This window comes from Manis javanica, chromosome 5 (genome assembly GCF_040802235.1).
Source record: "Manis javanica isolate MJ-LG chromosome 5, MJ_LKY, whole genome shotgun sequence".
Taxonomy (NCBI): Eukaryota; Metazoa; Chordata; class Mammalia; order Pholidota; family Manidae; genus Manis; species Manis javanica.
In genome coordinates this window covers 41497197-41516096 of record NC_133160.1, presented here as the reverse complement: position 1 = coordinate 41516096, position 18900 = coordinate 41497197, and the positions used below count along the sequence as shown (strand labels likewise).

Genomic DNA, 18900 nt, shown 5'->3' with positions numbered 1-18900 from the left:
TGAAGGAGCTCTGCAAATTAGATATTTTTGGGGGCATATTTATATGTCTCATAACCCAGCAATAAGCCACAAAGCCTTAGGTCCCGCTGTGATAGAGAGCTTTAGGAGGTAGATTTCAAACCTGTCACACTTCCCTTGCTGGAGTAGATCGTTACAGGTTCTAGAAAAAAGGATTCTAGAAAGAGCCTTTTGTCTGAATCTTTCTAGAACCTAGATTGAAGCTGAAATTTTTCCAGGAAACCTGTACTGTAGGTTTTTATGGTCTGAAATGTAGACATGATAAGGACTGACCCAGACATGATGAGAACAGACCCAGAGAGCCTCCAGGAGACTATTGCAGGTTGACATTTCAAGAGAGCAGAAGGACAAGTGTGTTCCCCTGGGTGGGACAAGCTGGGTGTTGGAGCCGAGTGGGGTGATGGGAAGCACACCTGCTGCATGTACTTTTTTGTAGCTTGTTAGTAGCTTCTTTAGATACAGTGCTTCACATCTCCTGTGTTAAAACGAGGTTAAGAATTTCTGTTCTGTGTGCCCCAGGTCATAATCCAAGCAATAGAACTTGAAGTGGTAATGTCTAGTTTCTTGCAATATAATGTGTCTATATGCCAGAATTATTGGCATTGCTTGGGAATATGTTAGAAGTGCAGACGCTCAAGACTTATTCTAGACCTACTGAATCAAACTGTGTTTTTAGCAAGATCCCCAGGTGACATACCCACACCTTAACATCTGAGAAATGTAGTTGGTTTAGAAGTGGTTTGTGGAGGAGACTGGCTTCCTGAGGCAGTGTTAAGTGTTCGAGTTAACATAGGCTGTGAACGAAGAGAAGTTGTTCAGAGGAGAGGACTGGAGTGATTGGACGCAGAAGATGCTGATTCAGCATCTGGGAAAATAGGAAGGACAACAGCTCTGAAAATAGGAGCTATAAAGCGAGATGAGATGCCTGGTATGAAAGGGGTCAGGAGAGGAAAGGTGACTAACATTGCTTTGAGTTTGCACTGTCAGAAACTCTGCTGGGGACTCCTTTCCACTGTCTCGTTAATCCTCACAAGAAACAAATGAGGTCAACTTAACTTCATTCTTTGTTGAAGAGACTCAGTGAGCTAAATAGCTTGCTCAAATCCATAGACCTAATCTTCTTAATAGTAGCAGAACTGAGATCCTGGGGCTGATGGATAGGGCAATAGGGATGACACTGGGAGGTCTTGGGGTTGGTGTGTTCTGAATGGCAGGTGGAGAGGGCAGCCCTGTTGAATGAATAAGTCAAATGAGTGAGTAGTGGAGGTGACTTCTGTGTTGAGGTAACTGAACTAGTCAACACTGGTAGCTAGGAAACTGGTGAGGAATCAGATGTTACATTGGAATCCAGTTTTAGCTTTGATGCAGGAAGGGAAGTGAAGTGGCAGGTACAAGACAACTTGTTAAGGGAAAAGCCAGGTCATTGTACAGTCTTCAGAATGTCTTCAACGGAGGATGAAGGAAGAGTCATGAGGGCCTCCACTTCTGAGTTACCTAGTGAGAGGCTGGGTTTCCCCAGTATTTAACTTGAACTGGAGGCCCTTTGGGGATAGAGGGCTGTGCAGGTGTAAAGACCAGGGACAGAGGTGTAGAATGGTGGGTGACAGCAGAGCCTGCTCACTGGAGTTGCTCAGTCAATATTTGCTGACTGGAAGAAGGTGTTTACAGATGGTGGTTAATTTATGGGAACAAGTGACATTTTCTAGGTTCTATGTAAGGATCAAGATCAGGGAAGCAGGAACAAGTTTAGCTATTCTGGAGATTAAAAATACATGCCCAGAGTTTTAAAAATAGTTATAGATTCTGAAAAGCTTTCAACTGATAAGGACAGTTTTCATGCTACAGGTGTGTGTGCAGTCTTTTCTCAAGTGCTGTGAGGTCTTTGGCTGTATAAAAACCTGGGACTGTTGCATTTATAAAACTAAAACACCTTGAGATATGTTAGTAAACACTACTTTCTGTTAGAACCGTATGCTAACAAAACTAGCACAGATACTGGAAAATGTGTATTTCTGAACACTCTGTTAAAGAGAAGGTAATCTTTTTGCATTCTTAATTTTAATAGCTGTTGTTACTAAAAAGAGCTTCAATTTTGACTATTGACGCATTTTTGTGCTGCCGTATCTGACCCAGGAATTGCGCTGACAGATTGTTATAAACAGGGGAAGAGGTAAGCGTAACATGATGTTGGTTGCCATCTTCTTCTTTTAATCGTTTGAATGTGAAGGCATTTTTGAGCAAATACATCATGCCTACTACTGCAGTTCAAGTCAAGTTTCCCAAAATGTCAAATACCAGGCAGGATGACCATTAATGTTTCTTCCTACCAAATTAACTTTAGAGTTAGAAAAAAATCAATGAGCCATTTTAAGTCCACCCTCATGTAAATTAAAGACCATTCAGTAAGGTCCAATTTTCATAACAGTTCTTCAGAACTCCAAAGGGAGGCTTTGATCTCGCAAAACCTGTTCAGTGATTCCACCGTGGAGAAATGTGAAACCTGCCATCTCCCAGGTGACCCCTGGATGGAGTCTTTTGCTCTAACAGTGCCCTCTTGTGGATAGTTACCCTCAGGTGAGGGCCTACAATGCCTTGGATTACTGTGGAAATCAGCTTTGAAGTCTGTGCTTGGGCAAGCAGCAAGGTGGTTTGGGGGGGCCTGGCCAGGTGAGGGTCTCAGCGGGGTTTGATGCCAGTGTGTGAGGGGAAGCAGGCTGTAGGGGAGCCTGTTTTCCTTGCCAAAAACCTGGAGATGTGGACAGTGTCCTGCTGTTCTTCTGGGTCCCCAGCCAACTCCGGGTGGGCTACCAGAAGCTGAGACCGAGCCAGGCCTGGGTCTCAGCGCCTCCAGACCTGCATTTTCTAGGCTCATTTTGCCATCTTGTGTACTAGCTCCAGCTCCCGGGGGCCTCCTGAACCTGTCAGGGAACTCCACCTAAGTTAGCTTTCTGGAAAATAAAGTAATAGTAAAGTGGTGGGTGTGCATTTTAATCCTAGGGAAGAATTTCATTTTGAAAACTTTGGGTTTTATTTAAATATTTTCTATGACCTTCTTTTAGCCCCAGTCAAAAGTAGGAGAGAAGATCCTTCCTCTGTTCTTTGGGAAAGTGACTCTGTGGAATGGTAAAAATGGTATATGCCTCTTGTCTTTTGTTTAATCAGAGAGAACTGAAGAAATATTAAGAGTTTTCCCTCCTGTCCCACATACACTGGTGAAAATGGACCTGAGGCATGCAGGCTGGGACCCTTGGGTCTCTCTGGGATTCCTGGCTTTGGCTTCTTCACAGAACTTTGTGGGGCGAGCACCTTCTAGGTAGGGCTGGGCCTTGTGGTTCATGTCGATTGAGGGTGTGGAAAGAGGATGCAGCTATGAGGCCTGTAGAAGTGTAGGCTTTGGGGTCAGAAAGGCCTGGGTGTAGATCCCAAGTGTGCCGCTCACCATGTGTGCCCACTGACCGGCCTCTCCCCAACAGATGGATCTAGTGACACTGTCCACCCTGCATGTCTTTATGAGGATTAAGTCATAAACACAGGTGAGCTGCGGTTAGTGTTGAGAGTTGAGTACGTCATGGGAATTTGAGAATAAGATTAGAAAATATCAGCTCCTAAAGCTGAAATGGATAAAAATTAGCCCAGAATGAAGGAGATTCCTCCTTTGTGGGTGTGAGTAGAGTGAAACAATAGTTTATAAATCTTTGAGGAGAGGAAAGAAACAAAGTTGGAACAGGAGGATGGGAGTATGATGCCTGAAGAAAGCTGAAGTGGTCTCTCTTCTTGTGACAAGCTGGTTACTAGCAGGGATGGTTTATGTGGAGGTGAGATCGAGATGGCCCATGTTGATCAGCCCTAACTTGGCAGCGGGTGTTGTGCCCCCTCCCATCCATGCAGGGGGAATGACGGGGCTTGAGTTGGCTATTCTGGCATCACTCCCAGAAACTGAACACTTCCTGAGGGCCTGGTGAGGCCCCACCTTGGACACGGCGACCCCACAGAGCAGTGCCTGTCTCTGAGCTTAAGCGGCGACCCTGATCACCCTGCCTTTCCCTAATACATTGTCAGCTGTGCTGTGCCTCATTCCTAAAGCCAGGGAGTGTTTTACATGCCCCTGGTGTCCTGGTTGGTCTGTGAGGGCAGGGAGAGCATTGAAGGCTTGCTGGGGTTTGGAAAGCTTTGTTCGGTCCCGTTCCCGCCGGGTGTAACCAGGATGACTATGCATCTTGGTTTGCCTCAGTTACATCATTTCTGGATGAAATATTTGTCCTTCCCCCTCTTTCAGTCTCCAGAGTGTCCTGTGGCAATTAAGTGGTGCAGCAGACATGGACTCGGGCCATTGTAGGTGGAACCTCAGGCCCAGCTGGTCTCCCACCTTCTCTATTCCTGGGCAAATATCCAGGGAGGAAGAAGCACCTGGACTCTGACTTGGGGTAGCCCAGCCAGCCTAGTCTCACCTGTACCCACCCATCGTCTACTCTCTGAGAATGTCCAGAGATATTTTGATGAACAGCTACACCCTTACAATTCTGGCATCAATTTGGCATGCTTTGGGCAATAACTTAACAGCTGCTGTGACTTTCAGGTTTTGAATAGTTTCTGGAAGGTCTGATAGCATGAATAACCGTATTTAATTCTGAAATGGTAAATCATCATGCTTTAAAACCATCTTTGCTTATAGACATGATTATCACTTTGCCTTGTTTGCATTTTTATATTTCAGGAATTTTTTGTGAAGTAGGAGAAAGGCTGGGGTTGCTTTTTGCTTCCTTAAAAACTTTCTTTTTGGTTAAAAATGGGTACATGCATACTCTGTTGTTAATGGTCCTACAGTGATTTACTTACACGGTGTTTTCCTTATGAGGTGAAAGTACAATTCAATAATACTGTCAACACTGAAGGGAATTTTATTAAAATTGATGGTAATTGTATCTTTTCTGTGTTTTATTCTTTTTTTGGCTTTCAGGTTTTCAAAACCCTCGGCACAGATGTTGTGAAGTCTGCATTTGAAGGTTATAATGCTTGTGTCTTTGCATATGGGCAGACTGGATCTGGAAAGTCATACACTATGATGGGAAATTCTGTACGTCATTTTACACCATGTGGGAAAAAATATTTCTCATTATCTCTCTTTGGACTGATAGAATTATCTCTTTTATCGACTTGGTCTGTACTAACTTTCTTTTCATGTTCTGATCAGTCTTTAACATTAAGATAAAACTCAGTAATAAGTTGGACTAAATTTCCTTTGAGATATTTTAAATTAGAAGTAGTTTTAAGTTTATAAGCATGAATAATGGATGAAAGTCTCAGTTCATTTTCCATTTTTAAAGGCTTTGTAATCTTATCAAAAAGTATGCTGGGCCCACAAGTAATTTATTCTTCTTTTCTGCCAACACAACAGTTTGAATAGAATTACTGAACTCTGTTCATTTTAAAACTATTTAAAACATTTTTCCCCAAGAAAAATGTAAAAAAAAAAATCTCTTGGGTGAAAAGGTACTATATAAATCTAGAAAATACATAAAAAGAGAATTATATAGTTCACATAGAGTCAATTTAAATATAAACATAGTATATAGAGTTTAGTAGTTATGCTATATAGATTGACAAACATTGAAGTTATGCTTGCCCCAAAATATGGAGGAGTACAAACTAGACATTATTGCCTAAACTTTATCTTGTTATGTCTTTTATCCAGGTAAGGATAGTGCTTGTATGTTTCACTTTTCTTATGTCATAGTGAAAACTCTGTTCATTGACTCTCAGACCTGGAACATGTTCTCGATGTAGACAGACTAGCAGAGGATCACAGGACTTCCTGCTGTCAGGCACGGTGGTTTCTTTAATGCTAAAGGTTTGCTGGTGCATGGAAGTAATAGTGCATTAAAGGAAGTTTGGTCTTTCAAGATGAAAGTATTTCAAATGTGACCTGGCTTCTTAAGTCCAGGCTTTTCCTTTATAGAAAAAGTAGGTAAGTGCTGTGCTGTGAATCTTCAATGCCAAAAAGTAGACATTGAGTAAATAGAAGAACAAATAGATAATTCAAAGAGTTTCATGTTTCCTTTTATCATTATTTCTGTCTTACTGTTTTCTTGCTGTGCCTTTGAAAAGAAAGCCTTGTCTAAAAATTGCAAATGACATTTGCATGTTGATTCCCCAGTAGCTATTTTATGTAAGTTATGAGAAGCACTCATAAATGACAACTGATTTTCTCCGAACATTCCTGAGGGCCTGATAAGGTCCCACCATGGACACGACGACCCCACAGAGCAGTTCCTGTTGAATAGGCTGGGTATTCTTCGTTATTTTTTAAAGTAAGAAGAAAAAGTATAGTGAAAGGTTCATTTTTCTTTGAAAGGAATTGGTATTGAATTAATGGTATAAGGAAACAAATTTATCTTAAAGCTGTGATGGTACTTCTTTTCTTTTTTGGGTGGGGTTTCGGTAAAGGTAGGAAGGACCTTCACAAGAAAATGAAGTTTTGGTTTCCTAACAACAGTATTTTGTGTCATATTTAGTATCATTCTGAGGTTCATCAGCTTGTAAATACTAACCGAAACATGAATATTACTGATTATGCCCAGGTACATAGGTAATATGATGTATATTAAAGTCTTCCTGTCTAGGAGGGCCAGTGGTAGGGGTCAGTGCATCCAAGGTGGGTTCTACTGTGTGTGCTGATGTGGTCTTGTCATCTAAGCTTTAAGACAGTTATAAGTACTTTGAGGAATTACTAAGGTTTTGTTGGTGTTTTTTTCTGCCCAGTATATATTTCACCTTCCTTGGTCATTTGACCAAACCAGATTTTTAACACTTGTTTTATAGCTGTAGACTGTTGTGTTTGAAAGTTAGAGAATAAGTCATTTAAGAGCTGATTACTGTTATGTTACCAGAGTCCCATCCTGTCGAAATTGGAGAGCTCAGTCCTCTCATTTCAGAGAGCAGAAAGCAATACTGGAGGGGGTAAAGGGTGTGTTGGGCCCTGGGGTGGCTGGCCTGGAGTTGGCATGTATGCCCCTTGAAGTCCCCTCCAATGATTGAAAATTCAGTTGTTTGCCTTTACTTCAAGTTGACAGCTGTGGCATTTCTCCTGTCCACTGCAGGGCGATTCTGGCTTAATACCTCGTATCTGTGAAGGACTCTTCAGTCAGATAAATGAAACCACCAGGTGGGATGAAGCATCTTTCCGAACTGAAGTCAGGTAGGGCTGGTGTCCTGAGTGACAGGCATGAGGAATGGATGAAGCCTTTGGATTCCTGAAGGGAGAGTCTGCGTTTTTCCCCTCCTGTACTGTGGTAGTTGGAAGTAAAGCTTTCGCATATGTTTTCAGTGACTCTCTTGGGTAGTTTGGTTTAGGGCTTGGGAGGCTGGTAGAAAAACTCCAGCTTAATCAGAAACCTTAATGTAGGATGTTTATCTCAAATGGCATGAACTATTGGCTTTTCACTCTGTACCAAAGTCACTTGCTTTATTCTTTTAGCTGAATAAGGTTTATGTTATTCTTCCTGTGGGTAGGATCACTATAAAACTTATCTTTAAGTAAATCTGGTTGCTTGAGGTGTTTTTTCCTCCTTGAAACCAAGCCTGTGTGGGGAGCCAGTGTTGTCGGTGGTTTGGAGGGAGACGTGGCCATCACGGGTTCTCATGACTGTGTGGCTTTGACAAGCTATTTAAATCACTCCAGACCTGTTACCTAACCTATAAAATGGGGAGAATAGTAGTACCTGCCTTTGGGCTGTGTGGGCATTGAATGGGGGTAATCCAGGTAAAGGGTTTAGCATAGTACCTATACACAGGTTCCACCCGTCAATGTGTGTTGGTGCTGTTAACATTGCAGTTGTTATTGCTATTAATGTCTGAAGTCATTTTACTGAATTCAATTCTATTTGAAATTTTAGCTACTTAGAAATTTATAATGAACGTGTGAGAGATCTTCTTAGGCGGAAGTCATCCAAAACCTTCAATTTAAGAGTCCGTGAGCACCCAAGAGAAGGACCTTATGTTGAGGGTAAGAATGAATATTTCACAACCCTGTTCTTCTTGGGAATGTGTGCAAAAATGATAGTTTCAGAGAAGAAAATGTAGGATTATGCAAGATTTTAGAAATTTATATTTTGTATTTTATTACAGGAAAAATTATACATGCTGGCACTACACAATGTATATTTAAGGAATTTATACTTTGCTGGGCATTTACTGATTTTGTGGAGCTTGTCAGTAGATTTCCTTAGGCTTTAAGAATTCTCTGGAAATTTGTTTTCTAATGTGCTCAGGCAAGATAAGCCACTGTATAACCTGTCTGTTTTAATGGTATTGCATTTTAGCAGTATAATTTTACTGACCTTAATGGTAGCATGTGACCATAAGAGATTTAAGACCTCTTCCCCTTTGAGAGGAGTGTTTACAGAATTTCCTGTGCTGTTTCTCAGCATTTATGTTGTGATGAACTAGCTGCTTCATAGTCACTTGTGAGGCATGTCACAAGTGATGATAGGTTAAGGATTCTGCATAAGGCAGTGAGCTTTGGCTAGCCAGTAGTAATTGCACACAGAGGAATGCTTTCATGTGGCTGTTGTCCTTCATGTGTGCCTGGTCCGAAGGAAGGCTGAGAACTGGTCATAGTTTTAAGGATGTTCCTGCTTCAGTTGTCTTTCTTACCTGGATATCAGGTGTACCATCATGATCCCATCTGCATCTTATTAAATTTCCATTTGAACTTATGCTTTGTGTGCCCAAAGTAAGTGTATCACTGTGTGTTTGCTTTGTGGTATGTGGAGTAGTTATATTGTTAATAGTTTTAAGCCTAACTGTGCCTTTATGTTTTCCCTTTGTATATCAGATGTTAGAACATATTATAAACTGGTTTATGAAGAGGCAGAATAATCAAACAGGGTAAAATATCCAGAACCTGATAAATAGACACCTAAGGGGATTTAGATTCTCATAAATCTATTGCTCAGACATTGGGGGAAGATGGTTATTAAATTGTCTGGGAGAAAAAAAAGTAAATTGGTACCATAGCTCAGATTTTTACACCAGGATAAATGGCAATGGATCAAAGACTTAAATGTAAAAAGTGACTATAAAATAACTAAGAAACCATGGGTTACTTTTTTCCAGAAACTTGGAGAAGGGAAGACTTTTAAAAATTTTATTTAAAACTCAGAAACCATGAAATTAAAGTGTTAAATTGGAAATAAAAAAAACTTTTTTGAAATTCTGAAATATTTGAAAAACAAAAAAAGCTGGACTTTCCAGAAACATCATAAGCAAAGTAAAAAGACAACAATAAGGTGGGGAACAATTAAACAGCAAAGGACTAATTTCCCTAATAGATAAAGAGCTCCTGTAAACCAATAAGGACAGATCTGGCAACCAAGTAGAAAAATGAACAAAGGATATGAATAGACTATTCACAGAAATGGAAATACAGGTGATATTTAAATGGAGGAAAAACTGCTCAGCCTCACTCAAATTTAGAGAAAAGTAAAATAAAAATTCTCCAAAAGAGCTTTTGTTATCTACCCCTGGCAGATATAAGTAAGCCTATTAAGACAATGTTGTGAGACAAGTAGTCTTATATGTTGCTATGCTGGGTATAAACTGCCTTCTGTGGAGTAAAATTTTTCAATATCTAACAAATTTCAAATGCGCTTTGATCTAGCAATTCCATCTCTTAAGAATTTATTCTGCAGAAATATTCTCACATACTTGAAAAGATACGTATTTTTGTAGCAGTGGTACATGTCATTGGAAACAAAATATGAACAACTTCCATAGTTTCAATAGGAGACTGGTTAAATTGGTTATGGTACATACATACAGTACTCTGCAGCATGAAAATGAGAAAATGAGTAAATAATCACCTCAACAATACAGAGTATTCTTTAATATATTACATAGAATAAAGCATGATGCAAACAGTGTTTATAGCGTAGTTTATAGTGTACTGCCATGTATGAAAGGGGAAAGACAATGGTCTTACATAAATGTAATTGCCTGTATACATATGGATTATTTCTAGAACGGTATGAAGAAATTAATGTTGGGTTGCCTGCAGAAGGGGAAATGGGGTGGGTTATAGGATGGGGTTGGGGGAGAGACCCTTTACACAGTATGCCTTTTGTAGCCTTTGACTTTAGAACCATATGAATGTTCCCAAGAAATGGACACAGAGATTTTTTTGAAGGATTTAAAAAAATGCTTTCGGGTTTTGCATGAAAGTAGTGTTTTCATTTCCTTGGTTGTGATTAATGCTAATGAGGGTGATAGTAGCTTACATTTAAATGCTCTTTGTGATAGGTATGCTCAGTAATGTTAACTGATTTGTTCATTACCATTGAGAGTCCACTACTAACAGCAGAGCTGGGAATTGATCCCAGGCAGGCAGCTCCCTCCACCTGTACGTTACAAACTGCCACAATATAAGGATTAGTAGGATCTTTAAACAAGTCAACAGATTTGTACAGCCCTTTGTTACTTCATACTGGTTAACTTCGTATTCTCTTGATTATTTATTGGGAAGATTTCTTCACCGCCCTCCCATTTTTCTTCAGATTTATCAAAACATTTAGTACAGAACTATGGTGACGTAGAAGAACTTATGGATGCAGGAAATATCCTTCGCACCACAGCAGCGACTGGGATGAATGACGTCAGTAGCAGGTCTCATGCCATCTTCACCATCAAGTTCACTCAGGTAAGGGCAGCTGTGGGGCTGGTCGGCTGGCTCATCCCAGAGGTTTTCACTTGCTGATGGCACCAGTAGGGACTGATCACTGTTGAACCGGGAGCAGCAGCAGGCAGAGGTACTGACTGTCATTTGCTTGTTAATTAGAGTTGAACATGTGCGGTGTGCTGAATTTCTCTGTAGCTACAGTAATTTGAAATGTCCTGATGTGCACCCTTAAGAAATATTTAGTAGTTCTCTGCCCTGTTCTAGACATAAAAAAAACCCAAAAACTTGCTTTGAGCTTAATTAAGCAAAAGTTTTCATTGTTCCAAGCTCTGTGGGAGATAATGGATTGCAAGTCAGACCAGCGGGAGGCCAAAGTGAGTAACTCATTGTGGTACATTATCACTCCATGGAACTCACCCCACAATGTTGATTATGATTATTAGAATGATACTGAAGGACAGCAAACATTTTTAAGTACTGATGTAAGAATTCATTCTAATGAAGAGGTGGAGGCCTTTTGAATATGTGTGGAAATTATTGAGCATAAAGATTATAACATCTAGGCCCACAGAATAGATGAATACAAGAATGTAGGGTCCTCTCAGAGGCTAAGCACTGTTCAGAGCTTGGGAATATCCTGGCCTGTGTTAACTACTGAACACATCATATCCAGGAAGACAGCATTTTATTAATGAGGGATGTCAGACAGCAGAGAAAATGAAAAAAATTCTCCAAGGTCGAGCAGGACAACTCCTGGTAAATTCTGCACATTTGCCATTTGTTAGACATTTACTTTTGATTTACTCTAGTTACTGGTTTTTCTCCTGCTTGCTGGTTATTGTGGATCAGCACATGGCCATCCCTAGTTTCTGAGAGGCTTTATATTTCTTTCAAAACATGGTAATTACATTTTGGCTTGTGGTTCAGTTTGAGAGAGTAAACTTTTGGTAGAATTCAGAATTAAGGAGTACAATATTCTGTACTTCTTATAATTTGTGATATGAACATTTTAACATTGAATAAGGTCCAATGATCTTTTACATGCTTGTCTACATTTATCATATTTTGGAGATTCTAGATGGGAACAAAAGTTGTTGTTTGTCCAGTTATGTGTTTCTTTATTGAGTGCCCCTTGAGACATAGTGAGACTCTGTAAGCCTTTGTTGAGAGTGACTGAGAGTGACTTATGATGGGATTATACTCTAGAAAGTTTAAGAATTGTGTACGGTAGGCTTCTGCTGTATTGAATTTAATTTTGGAAGTTTTTATAATCAGTAAGAAGGCCACTGAAACAACAAAATAAAAAAAACAAACCCTACCCTGAGGGATCACAGTGAGGAGGGGAAAATAAGTAGAATTTGTATAATAAATAACATCAAGGCTCTTTGTACCTTCCTGATTTTGCTTTTATGTTTTGCTACAGGCAAAATTTGATTCAGAGATGCCCTGTGAAACCGTGAGTAAGATCCACCTCGTCGATCTTGCCGGGAGCGAGCGTGCAGATGCCACCGGTGCAACCGGGCTTAGACTGAAGGAAGGAGGCAACATCAACAAATCCCTCGTGACTCTGGGAAATGTCATTTCTGCCTTAGGTTGGCTTATTCCCTTCTCCTGCCTGTTCTTCCTTATTCTCTTACTCTTCATGCTACTATACTAGCACAAAGCAATCAAGTTGAATGTGTTATAAACTGAGGTAACATCCTTAAGGTTTTCTGAAGCCAAATTAGAGAAAAAAAAACTTTAATGATTGTCTTTATTCTGGTGTCCTTTTTTTTCTTCCCTGCAGCTGATTTATCTCAGGATGCAGCAAACCCCCTTCTAAAGAAGAAGCAAGTTTTTGTGCCTTACAGGGATTCTGTTTTGACTTGGTTATTAAAAGATAGCCTTGGAGGAAACTCTAAAACTATCATGATTGCCAGTAAGAATTTTAAGTTCTTTTCCTCAGTGTTTCATGTGAATTCACTGTCAATATTGAAGTTTAAAGAGTCTCATTAGGAAAAAGCGTCTTTTTATCTTAAAAAAAAACAAACAGATTTTCTACCTTAAAGAAAAATCACTTACAGTGATCCAATCTATAGTATCATATTATTAACTCTTTTCCCTCATCCGTAGCTACATAAACTTGCCATGTTCCAGGTTATGCAAGCTGTGATACATGCAGAATGGCTCTCAGCTTTTCTATGATTACAGTACAGGATAGAAACTTTTAACTCTGCTAACTCATAGGAGAAAATCATTATAGAGACATAAAATAAAAATAACCCTTTTAAAAATAACTCTACTTTAAAACAGTAAATGTGGAATTTTAAATTAAGATTTGAGAAGAAAAAACCCCAGTAAGTATCAGAAATAATGATAATGGTAATATCCCTTATTTCTATATCTTCACTAGTTAACTGGAAGCAGCAAAACAAAGAAAAAAATGTACAAAGGGAAGACAGTTGTTGAGGATAACTCAAAAATGGCTTGCCCCCTCACTCCATCTTGTCTCCCCCTGTCTTCCAGCCCTCTGCACGCCCCGTGCCGTGCATTAACTCTGGAAGGCAGGGAATTACCCTGGAGTTTAGACCCAGATGCAGTTACATAGTCACTTAAGCCGTAAAGGTTGTGGTGGTGCTGGATGTGTGATTAACCAAAGTTTTAAGAGGAAAAGAAGTAAGTGATATACTGACTCTTCTAAAAAATTATCATGCTTTGGATTTTTACACATGATAGGCTTTGCCAGAACTTTAAAAAATATTTTAATTTCAATTTAATACTGAGAACTATAAATCTGAAATCCTCTTCTTCATGTTTTCAACAGAGAAAACACCCTAAACTGCAGTGGAGCACCTCATACTTCATTTTAGAGTTTGTTAGATGTCTGATTCTAGGCTTAAGAAGAGCAAAATGACATTTAATTTGGTATAGTGAGCACCTTTTCTATAAATCTTAAACAATTTTGAATATTCATTACTGTGGCAATGAATATTTAGTCTACCCAATGACCTGGGGTTAATCTGACTTTTAAATTACAAACCCAACTTTGTGTTAAATGAAACACGGAGTACTAGATAAATTATTTCTTGAATTCATTCTTCACAGCCATTTCACCTGCTGATGTCAATTATGGAGAAACCCTGAGTACTCTTCGTTATGCAAATCGAGCCAAAAACATCATCAACAAGCCTACCATTAATGAGGATGCCAACGTCAAACTCATCCGTGAGCTACGAGCTGAAATAGCCAGGCTGAAAATGCTTCTTGCTCAAGGGAATCAGGTTGGGTTTTTCTGAGTTTATGGATAGTTTTCTTTGAGTAATGGGATCTGTTTCTAGATCTCAGTGAGACAGTTATCTCAGTCATTGAGTTGATTTGAGTAAATAAGTGCTAAGTAAAGCTCTGAATGCATTGGCCGGTCTCTCCACATCACCTTCCTGTCGGCCTTTGTGTTCATTATATGCTCCGTGTGTAAGACGTTATCCACTAAGCCTGCAATGATTATCTAATAGTTAACAATTATGGATGGAAATTTAACATGTAATAGTATTAGCAGCATAATCTCCATTAGTGGAAGGAAATTGAGGTGCTTGGAGTGATATTTAAAGTTCTACCATGCAATTTATGACTTAAAAATGTATTTTAACAGAAGCAAGGACTTTTGAACATCTTTCTCAATCTGTTTTTTTATCACCCATTCTGGAGGTGGTAATGGTAATAGAGTGACATGGGTAACATACCTGTGGCCTGGCTGAGATTACATCCCTAGGGCTTTGCTTAATTGTGGAAATGGCTTCGCTTCAGGATCTTTGGGATCTCGTGAAGAAGCTTTGTTCTTTTTTGCTTTTCGCAGTGAACTTCCTTGCAATCTGCAGTGTACAGATTGTATGTTCTGTGATGAATAGTGTGAGTTAGGTTCTGATACGTATAGGTACTGTTGTGAGGAAAGGCCACCCTTGGAAGAAAATCAAGGATAGCTTTTTAAAACGTTCAAGTTAGATTGGAGTTAGATATAAAAAAACATATGTTTCTTCCATTTTCTTGACCCACAAATGGATGTCTTAAGTGTATCACTTATAAAATAGTTTTCTTCAAATGCAAAGTGCTTTCTCTACAGCACCATTACATCTAAGAATATATAGCCCTTGAAGCCCTTGACATCCCATAAGTGGTTTGCACCATGAAAATACTGACAGGATGAAAGCCTCACTGAGTTTCCTGTGTCTGGAAATACACCTGACCGTTTTTCCCATTGGATGGGGGCGACAGGTTGAATAGGAACTGCTCGTTGCACTTAAAAATATTTCTATGTACATTCTACTTTATATGTGGAGCTTTCTGTGTGTGAAAGGAAGTTATGAGAATGAATAGTCCTGCTGCATATGATGTTATCAGACTCATATACTCAGGACATGAACTACAATAATAATTTTTATTTGAATACCTTGGTATTGATTCTTTTTCCACTGTGCTTAAAAACATTTATCTGAATGATTTAAGGATGATTTGATTGGATCACTTAAACTATCAGAGGTGAAGGAAAATATTTGTAAATTTCTTGGTGAGCCTCTTATACTTAACAATTACTAAGTTATGAAAATGAAGGAAAAGAAAGATCAACCTTTTAAAATTAAGCTGAAGAAGTCCTTGAAAAGAGCTTTATCATATAAACAGGAACACTGACTTATTAAAACTTTTTAAGATTCTATTTGAAGAATGTTTTCAGTTGTCTTATATTTTGTATTCTTTTATCTAGATTCCTTCATGACCATAGACCACCACTGTAATTAAAGGACTGTTTTTGTTGCTATACTTTTGCGGGTGGGATGGAAAAGATACATAAGTTGATTTTAGAACAACTGAAGATAAAATTCTTTGATAAACTGAATACATTACAATAAAAACAGGAGTCCAATTGAAAATAATTTATCACACTGTGAAGCTTTAAATTGTTGTGAGACAATATAGGCTTATCCCAAATTAATTAAATTTGTGATGCTCAGTAAAATAAGCAGGTGTTCTTAAGTGTCCATTAAAAATCTATATAAATTTTTCTGATGACGTTGCTGTATTCCCTCAATGGTCTGTTCCAAAAACTGCCATGGTTCACTGAGAATGTTACTCAAATCACAGTTCCATTTCTAGAGTTATTTGTTTAAGTACAGCTAATAAAAATCAACTCGTGCTTTTAATAATTTTATGTATTTGCTAATGCAGAATGTCAAGTGCATCAGAGTTTCAGAAGCACAATTTACTTAAAGAAAAAATTTCTGAAATATAATTTGCTTCTACTACATAGAAATACACAGATATATACATAGTAGTACATATATATATATACATATGTGTATATATGTATAAGACCTCTTTATTAATGAATTTTATATATATATATATATACAGAAAAATGACATATTATAAGAATACAGATCAGTGAATGTCCACAAGCTGAATTCACTCACATAAGTTGCACCTACATCAAGAAAGAACATTACCAGTGCCCCAGAAGCCCCATTTGATGTCCCTTTCCAGGTACTGCTTGCCAGTCCCGTCAAGGGTAACCACTATGCTGACTTGTAAAGGCATAGATTAGTCTTTTGTTCTGCCTGTTTTTGTTCTTTATGTCAATGGAATCATGCAGTATATACTCTTTTGATCTCACTTTTTCACTCAGCGCTTGTGAGACTCATCCACGTAGTTGCATGTAATTGTAGGTACATTCTCTCCCTGCTCTATTGTGTTCTGTCACACACGTATGTCCCAATTCATTTATCTGTGCTATTTTTTATGGCATTTGGGGACTTTTCCCCTTGGGGCTATTAGTGTTGCTATGGACTTTCTCTTACATGTCTTTTAGTGAGTAAACAGATGTATTTCTGTTAGGTTTATGCCCAAGAGTGGGGTGGGGTATCAGAAGGTATATACACGTTCAGTTTTAGTAAATGCTGTCAAACAACTTTTAAGGTGGTTTATGTTATAATTACAAATGAAAACATATCATATTTATACTTATATTATAATATTAAGTTTATATTCCACCATCAGTGTATGAAAGTACCAGTTCTGGTTGCTGCAGCCCTTGTCAGACCTTGGTATTGTCCATTTTTCACTGTAATCATTCTGATGTATGTATAGTGCATCACAGGGTGGTGGCAGAGAGAAAATGTTAATTCTTCTCTCTTGAACGTCTGGAGATAAACAAGAAAATTAAACAGTATAAAGTGAAATAAGCAAGAAAAGCCAGGATGCAAATAAGACAAGTAAGAGAAGATGGAAGTAGGATGAATTTCTCATTTGTATAGCTGGAGTCACAGATAAACTTTAAAAATAGCTAGAAAATAGAAATATCATTATGTATAAACTTTTAAGACTGATACATCTCAGAGAGGGTCACAGAGTAAAACTCAGCTTTATGATGCTTGTAACAGTGGGCAAAGGCCAACGAGATAATTCAAGGAGAAAGGAAGCCATACAAAAACAGCATTATGTGACCCTAAAAATGCACTTTTATTATGACAAAGAGCACAATTTGTAATTAATATCAAACATGACATCAGCTTTCATAAAGGAAAACAGCTGTGGGACATGCAGGAGAAAGCCACACACACATTTGTTACAGGGACTTCCATTCCTCTTATTTTGTGAGAGCTCACACAGACAAAAATAAGTAAGGAAATTGCATATTTACGTGACAGTGAACATTTGCTCTAGTCAATACAAACTAGGAAAAAGATTGCCAATCCATGCAACGAAAGACTACTTTTCTTAATTCGAAAAGAGCTATTAAAAAATAACATTACAACCTGACAGTAAAGTGGACAAAGAATCTGAGCACTCTTGGTTTCAAATGGCATCTAAATGTAACAAAGTATGCTCAACGTCATTTGAAATATGGTAGATGCAAGTATTGAGAATAGTGAAATGAGTGTGTGTGTGTGTGTATACGTATATGGATACATAGTCATCAAGCTGTGTGTGTGTGTGTGTGTATACGTATATGGATACATAGTCATCAAGCTGTGTATTTTACTGTATGTAAATTGTACCTCAAAATTTAAAAAAGTGAGCTGTCCTTTCACCTCTGCGATGGGGCAATGGGCAGAGGTCAAAATGCTTGACTGCACAATATATTGGAAAGGGCGGGAAGCAAAGGGCATGTGTAAGTATATTGTTAGTGGAGTTGATGTTGCTGAGTTCTGATGCAGTGTTACTCCTGGTTTAACACATTAACTTCATCTGAGATTTACTTTATACTGAACGATTCTCTTCAAAACAGGCACTTCGCAAAAAAATAATTTAATTGAAAATGGTTTAGTTTTACCAAAGATTTCTCTTAAAAGGACATAGGTGGGTCTTTTTTATATGTGTTTCACAGTAGTTTTCCAGAAGTTGTGGTGGTCATGACAGCCTGAATACATATATTCAGTGTTTTCTACTGAGTTGATGGTATGGTAGAAATACTTCAGCTTTGATTATAGGTGAAAAATCCCAACAGTGGGGTCCATGAAACCAGCCACTTTATAAGGGGTTACTAATTGTTTTAAAAATTGTCAACCATATATTAACAGTGCAGTCATAATAATGTCTGCAGCTTGCATTTCTTCAGTGGAAAATGTATTGAGTGCCATCTGTGAGCAAGACAGCATGCCAGGAGCGATGACATATTGTGGTAATGTGTGAGCAAAGCTCTTTTTCCTTCCTTTGTGAAGGGTGAATTTCCTCACTAAGGGTTAACTGGCTGGCTTCATTCTCTATAAACTGATAAAAGTGGGATGCCAGCTCTGTAACCAGGCAACATCCATAATGATAAAAATGACCCACAATAGGTGAACTTGATCTGGATTAGGATGAACTACACATGAACGGTAAAGGCCTGTGAGAAGCCATAGCTTTGGGTTTCCCTTAGTACAATGACTCTTGTATTGGGGTGCGTCCCATTTGACCCTGGAGGATGAGTCTGTGTTCTTGTTACAAGAGATGATGCCTCCTGTGGGGCATGGGCTTCCTAGCCACAGTGGGCCCTGCACATGCCTCTTTGAAGCTGGACCCCTTAAGAGGGCCAGAGACATGGCTCTGGAATGCTGTGAGGCCTGCTGCAGGGGCTGCACGAGGGCCTGCTTTTCTCTGTGGCAGCTCTGCTTTTCGCTGACCAGATAGATGCCAGGTGTGGCCCGTGGTCATCTTGTTAGTCTGAATGTTTGGCTGAGCCTGAGAACACCACCTTGTGGGTG

General features: G+C 38.9%; 1 protein-coding gene across 17 annotated transcripts in view; it reads left to right on the top strand.

Annotated features, from left to right (window-relative positions):
- The window catches only part of KIF16B (kinesin family member 16B), a 367948-nt gene that overhangs the window by 33601 nt on the left and 315447 nt on the right, over positions 1-18900 (top strand). For all 17 annotated transcript variants that reach the window (XR_005062399.2, XR_012131532.1, XR_005062401.2 and 14 more), the window contains exons 4-10: positions 4976-5092; positions 7116-7213; positions 7911-8020; positions 10569-10711; positions 12114-12282; positions 12477-12608; positions 13775-13950. Coding sequence is in view for 10 of the 17 variants with exons in the window: in XM_037022423.2 (XP_036878318.1) it covers positions 4976-5092; positions 7116-7213; positions 7911-8020; positions 10569-10711; positions 12114-12282; positions 12477-12608; positions 13775-13950 (945 nt within the window). In the remaining 7 variants the exon portion in view is untranslated. The remainder of the gene's footprint in view (positions 1-4975; positions 5093-7115; positions 7214-7910; positions 8021-10568; positions 10712-12113; positions 12283-12476; positions 12609-13774; positions 13951-18900) is intronic.